General features: G+C 32.6%; 1 protein-coding gene across 10 annotated transcripts in view; it reads right to left on the reverse strand.

The window, feature by feature from the left end:
- LOC106458118 (dual specificity protein phosphatase 3-like) overlaps positions 1-4455 on the reverse strand; it is a 34653-nt gene extending 30198 nt beyond the window's left edge. For 3 of the 10 annotated variants that reach the window (XM_022384256.1, XM_022384254.1, XM_022384250.1), the window contains exons 1-3: positions 4371-4455; positions 3863-3954; positions 435-1206 (exon numbers count right to left, since the gene is read on the reverse strand). Coding sequence is in view for 2 of the 10 variants with exons in the window: in XM_022384248.1 (XP_022239956.1) it covers positions 3863-3913 (51 nt within the window). In the remaining 8 variants the exon portion in view is untranslated. Of the gene's footprint in view, positions 1-434; positions 1207-3862; positions 3955-4366 lie in introns of all 10 variants that reach the window. The other 7 variants (XM_022384255.1, XM_013917568.2, XM_022384248.1 and 4 more) reach the window with 6 other exon arrangements.
- Between the last annotated feature and the right edge of the window lie 908 nt (positions 4456-5363).

The raw sequence follows: 5363 nt of genomic DNA on the forward strand, positions 1-5363 counted from the left end.
GCTTTGCGCGAAATTCAAAACAAACAAACCACCGAACGTGATTAAATATAGAGCATTAGTCTGAATTTATCTATACAATGAACACTAGAGACACGGGGCACGATTAACACTATCTTTATTACGATTAGATCTTTAATGCTCTGTTAGATACACCATTTCACACACATAACGTCGTACTTAAGTTACAGTATATGCTTAAATTATGAACCGTGTAAAAGCTCAAACCTTCTTAGACAAACAATATTAGATATGCATTCATAGTATGAACGTAACAATATAAATTATATATACACACAACATGTCCTACAACAATGTATATATGTATATAATGAAGAAGACAAATTTTATTGAAAGTTGTTAAAAGGTGACATTATAAAAGACGTAAATTAATGAACTACGGTTTTTATAAACAAATATATTATAAATTAACGTACTTACAGAACACCTTAGACGAATGAACCAAGCACTAATTCTCAACAAGTTGTGATAAACGTATCTAAGTGATTGGTATAAAAATTTTATATAAGAATATCCAATGAACAAATCCAAAACCAGAAGTACTGACGTCACCGTTCTGACTAAACAGTCCCTTCAATACGGTATAATGAACACTAGAGACATGGGGCATGACTAACGCTGTCCTTATTACGATTAGATCTTTAATCATTTCACACATATAACGACATGCTTAAGTATATACCTAAATTATGAACCGAGTAAAAGCTCAAACCTTCTCAGACAAACAATATTAGATATATATTCATAGCATGAACGTAACGTATAAGTTAGTTATAATTTATGTACATACAACACGCAAATTGTCATCTAATTCAGATAGTTATGTATTATATCAAACAATGCTAAAACTATGCTGTGTTTCACTATTATACATACGACACAAAAATACAATGCTTACAATATATAAGTGCCAGACTTTCTTAAGTGTCCATTTTTCAGCTGGAAAATATTGAAAAAATATAACTACTGAAAAACCTTGTGACAAAAATCTAACACTCGGGCTACATTCTGTCATATTTTTCCACCTTGATGAAGATGACTACAGTTTTTCACATGTGTTTTCCTTTACCAGATTATATTGTACCTAGAATATAAAGGCAAAAAGCTAACAAATTGTGAGAAGGTTTTCCATTCTGCTCCTTTTTTCTGTGATAATATTTCAGCTGCCATCTTTGTTCATCATCCATTCTAAAAATACAAATATGAAACCCATCACAGAAATGCATACCACCTCTGTATATTAGCAAAGACAGGTGTAGAAATTAATGTGATCTCCTTTCTACAGTAAATCCAGCTATAGCAGGCTAATAATAATAGTTATTTTGTATTAGACTACTTCCACAGATCATAAACGTAAGTTTTTATTATAATGTGGCATTATACTAAGAGGTACAAAGCATATATAAGGAGTTGAATTAAAATGGTGATCTTCTTTACCCATTCTATGAACTCCTTTACATGTGTTACGACAGCGGAAGTCACGTGACGCTAGTAACACGTGATGAGTATCCAGAAGATTCACGAAGAGACGAGATGTACGCTATTATAGTATATAAGCTGGCAAATAAAGTAACAGCAAGAATATAGTTGCAGATAGAGAGATTGAAGATATAGACACGGATAATCGAGTCAAGCGGGCACCGTAAGTAAAGTGCGTGAATCGTTGTGAATTATAGCGTGTGTTTTAGTTAAAGTGACTGTGGAAAGTAAGTGTATTGCAAAGTTGAATTGAGAAAGAATAAACTAGTTTTATTTAAGAAAGGACTTGTATCGCAGAAGTTTCTTCGGAAAGAATTTCTACGGAAAATTAACAAACGAACACAGACGAAACACATGCATCTCACCATGTCCCCAATTATTTATTTATACAAATAGTCCCCTAATTATCGCTCACAGATTTAGCTATGTAATTTGTCATCTTTTAAACCTAAAAGTACCACCACTCCCACTATTTGAATATTAGTTACATAGTTAAAGAGATACACACCTGTTATGTAATCAAACTTTTAATGACTTTTCTTGCAGGAAAATGAGTTGATTTGTGACTTATACAGTTCAAATCCACCCTACCCTAATCATCTGCACATGGTGGAAACTAAATATGGCGGGAAAAGTATTATGCACTCTATATATTCCCCTCTGAAGTAAAGGAAAACACGTAAAGGAGTTCACGCAATTTCATGTTCAGTGTTTTTATTGAAGAATGCAATTTATTCTTACCATCTGAGTTATTGATAACAACAAATGTCTTGGCTGTTGGGTATAACAACATAACAAAATTAAATAATTTGAGTATCTACACTAGATATATGCGTAAAAGAGATCACGTGCTTAAAGAAACGGATCTTTTCTGTTTCATGCACCACATTCAAATCGAAAAGAATATATATTTTGAATGTAGTTTTTAATGTTGATTTCAGAAATATAATTTAAAATTTGGAGAAATGAAAATAAATATTTTTTTTTTATTTCGCTAAGTTAGGTCAGTACATGTGAGGTTAGATCGAGTGAGATTAATTAGTAAGTAATTACACGTTTATTTAAAAAAAAGATGAATGTCATTTAAAAAATTCTTAAAAAAATGAAAATACTTTTCCCATTTCTTCCACTTTAAAAATCAATTCTCCAAATTTTAATTTATGTTTCTGAAATCTGCAGCAAATTGAATGTACTTGGAATGTGGTTAAGAGATGTAACAAGTTAATTTGACGTTGTATGCATGAAAATGATGATCTCTTCAAGCATATATTCAAGAATATATATCTGTTTGTTTCTAATTAAGCACAAAGCTACACAATTGACTGTCTGTGCCACGGGTATCGAAACCCGGATTCTAGCGTTGTAAGTCCGCAGACATACCGCTGTGCCACTGGAGGGGGGCGAATATTTCTGAATTTTCACATTGAATTTGTTACATTGTCATTAGACACTTTGTATTATCTTGATGTTCTGCAATAGGCATATATGTAATGCTAAAAGTACTTCCTAAAGTTCCTTTTTTTTCGTAAGCAAAATATAAAAAAAAATTCATTTCTCCAAATTTTAATTTATATTTCTGAAATTAGCATTAAAAATTACATTAAAAAAATATATTTTTTTTTTGAACGCGGTGCATGGAACAGGAAAGATCCAAAAACTAATTATATTACAATCTCCAAATGTACATATCCAAAATATCTCTTGATACCCTGTGTTTGGAGTATGATCAAATTAAATTATATACTTCCCGGATTCATTTTAGACTCTAATCTTTATATTGTTACGTATCTGCTTTTTTGTTAATTTTCGGTGGAAATTCTTTCCGAGGAACTTCAGCGATACAAGTCCTTTCTTGATTAATCCAGTTTATTCTTCCTCGATACAACTTTTAGTACACAGTAATTCCACAATCAGTACGTTTCTCGTCACTTTAAACTTAACAACGTCTATGATACCCGCTATAAATCACAGCGATTCATGATCTCGATAACTTCGCTTTCTACTAGTGCAAAACACACACTAGCTCGAAACAGAATCGTAAATTACCCGGAACTCTCTTCATTCATTCCCGCAGGCTTTCTTTGCCAGGCTTATATACCAACGAAGGGGGTGTCTCGAATACACTCGGGCCTCCCCGATCATTCATGATCATTTGAGAAATTCATCAAGTGTCACCAGGGTCACGTGACTTCCGCTGTCGTAACAATATTTACTCAAAAGTTTGTAATTATTATCTTGAAAAGTAAAGTAGAACATGTGATTATGGCGACATGTTATTTTGGAAATGGGACAATCAGCTAATAAGAAATGTTCATAACATAAAAGTTTACTAATTAATCACAATAAAGGCTTGAGACATACTTACAATTTGTGTTTGTTTATTTGCTTTGAAATTAAATTGTTTTGCTGGCGACATGCTACTTTAAACACTCCACCGTTGTTTATTTCCTAAGTTTGCTGGAAAAAATTAAACTGAACATGTTATATATATGTTTGGAAAGCTCTGTTCATCGTCTATTATTTAGAAATTATTAATATTATATGATTGTCTAACGTACGTACTCAGAGAAATTTGCCCCAGAACACTGGCGACATCAAATTGAACACTTAAGAAAGTCTGGCCCATAATATTGTGCATGATAATATTAATACAACATAATAAAACGGTTTAGCTCCTCAACAACAACACTATAATTCTCCATGAATCAAGTGAAACGCCATATGATAAACGCCAATCTCCAACAATAATGTATAGGTATATAATGATGAAGACAAATTTTAATGAAAGTTGCTAAAATATGACATTATAAAAGACGTAAATTAATGAACTACGGTTTTTATAAATAAATAGTTTATAAAATTAACGTACTTACAGAACACCTTAAACGAATGAACCAAGCACTAGTTCTTAACAAATTGTGATAAACGTATCTAAGTGATTGTTATTAGAATTTTATATATGAGTATCCAATGGACAAATCCAAAACCATAAGTACTGACGTCACCGTTCTGACTAACAGTCCCTTCAATACTGTAGACCACGCGTCAAGGTCAACACGTGCCAAACACACCGAGTGATAAAGTTTGTGGTTGGTACAGAAGCTTAGGGCTGGTATAGCGGTTCATGGAATGGCTCAGAGTTTTTTGTTGTTTTTTTCAATTACAAACTACAAACTTTTATCTCATAGCTCTGTCTTCTCTTGCCCGATTTGAGATCTAATTACAGTTTTGGACTTAGAAGGTCAAACCCTTTCGATTTATTTATTTGACCACGCCCGATGTCTCATAGATTAATTTACTCTAATCCTGCCTAAAAGAGTTTCAATTTTAGGAGAGGTTGTAGAGATCCTGATGAGTAATAAAATCGAATCAGGTTTAGGTGTCCCCACCCTTGGTATTTCGGGCGCACAAAAATATAGCTAATAAAAAGGAAAAAAATGTTTCATAGATTAATTTACTCTAATTCTGCCTAACAGAATTTCAAGTGCTGCGGCTATTGAGAGTTTCCTTTTGTTATGTAATTTTTTTTCTGTTATATTGTACTGTATACAAGAAATGGAACTACCGTTTATTGTACTGTAGAAAAGAGCTAGATATGCAAAGAAAGTGAATATTGTTACGTCTCCGTTTGTTAATTAATTTTCCGTAACTTCGTTCCGACGAAACTTTAGCGACACAAGTCCTTACTTAATAAAACTGGTTTATTCTTTCCGAATATAACTTTACGATACACTTAATTTCAACAATCACATTAAAACAAACGCTATAACAACGAACGTGCTCAATAATACTCTCTGACTGCAGATCAATTACTCACTGTGTACACACACACATTATTGTCCCGTCACGTTGTCACCCTCTTTTAT

This window comes from Limulus polyphemus, unplaced genomic scaffold (assembly GCF_000517525.1).
Source record: "Limulus polyphemus unplaced genomic scaffold, Limulus_polyphemus-2.1.2 Scaffold418, whole genome shotgun sequence".
NCBI lineage: Eukaryota > Metazoa > Arthropoda > Merostomata > Xiphosura > Limulidae > Limulus > Limulus polyphemus.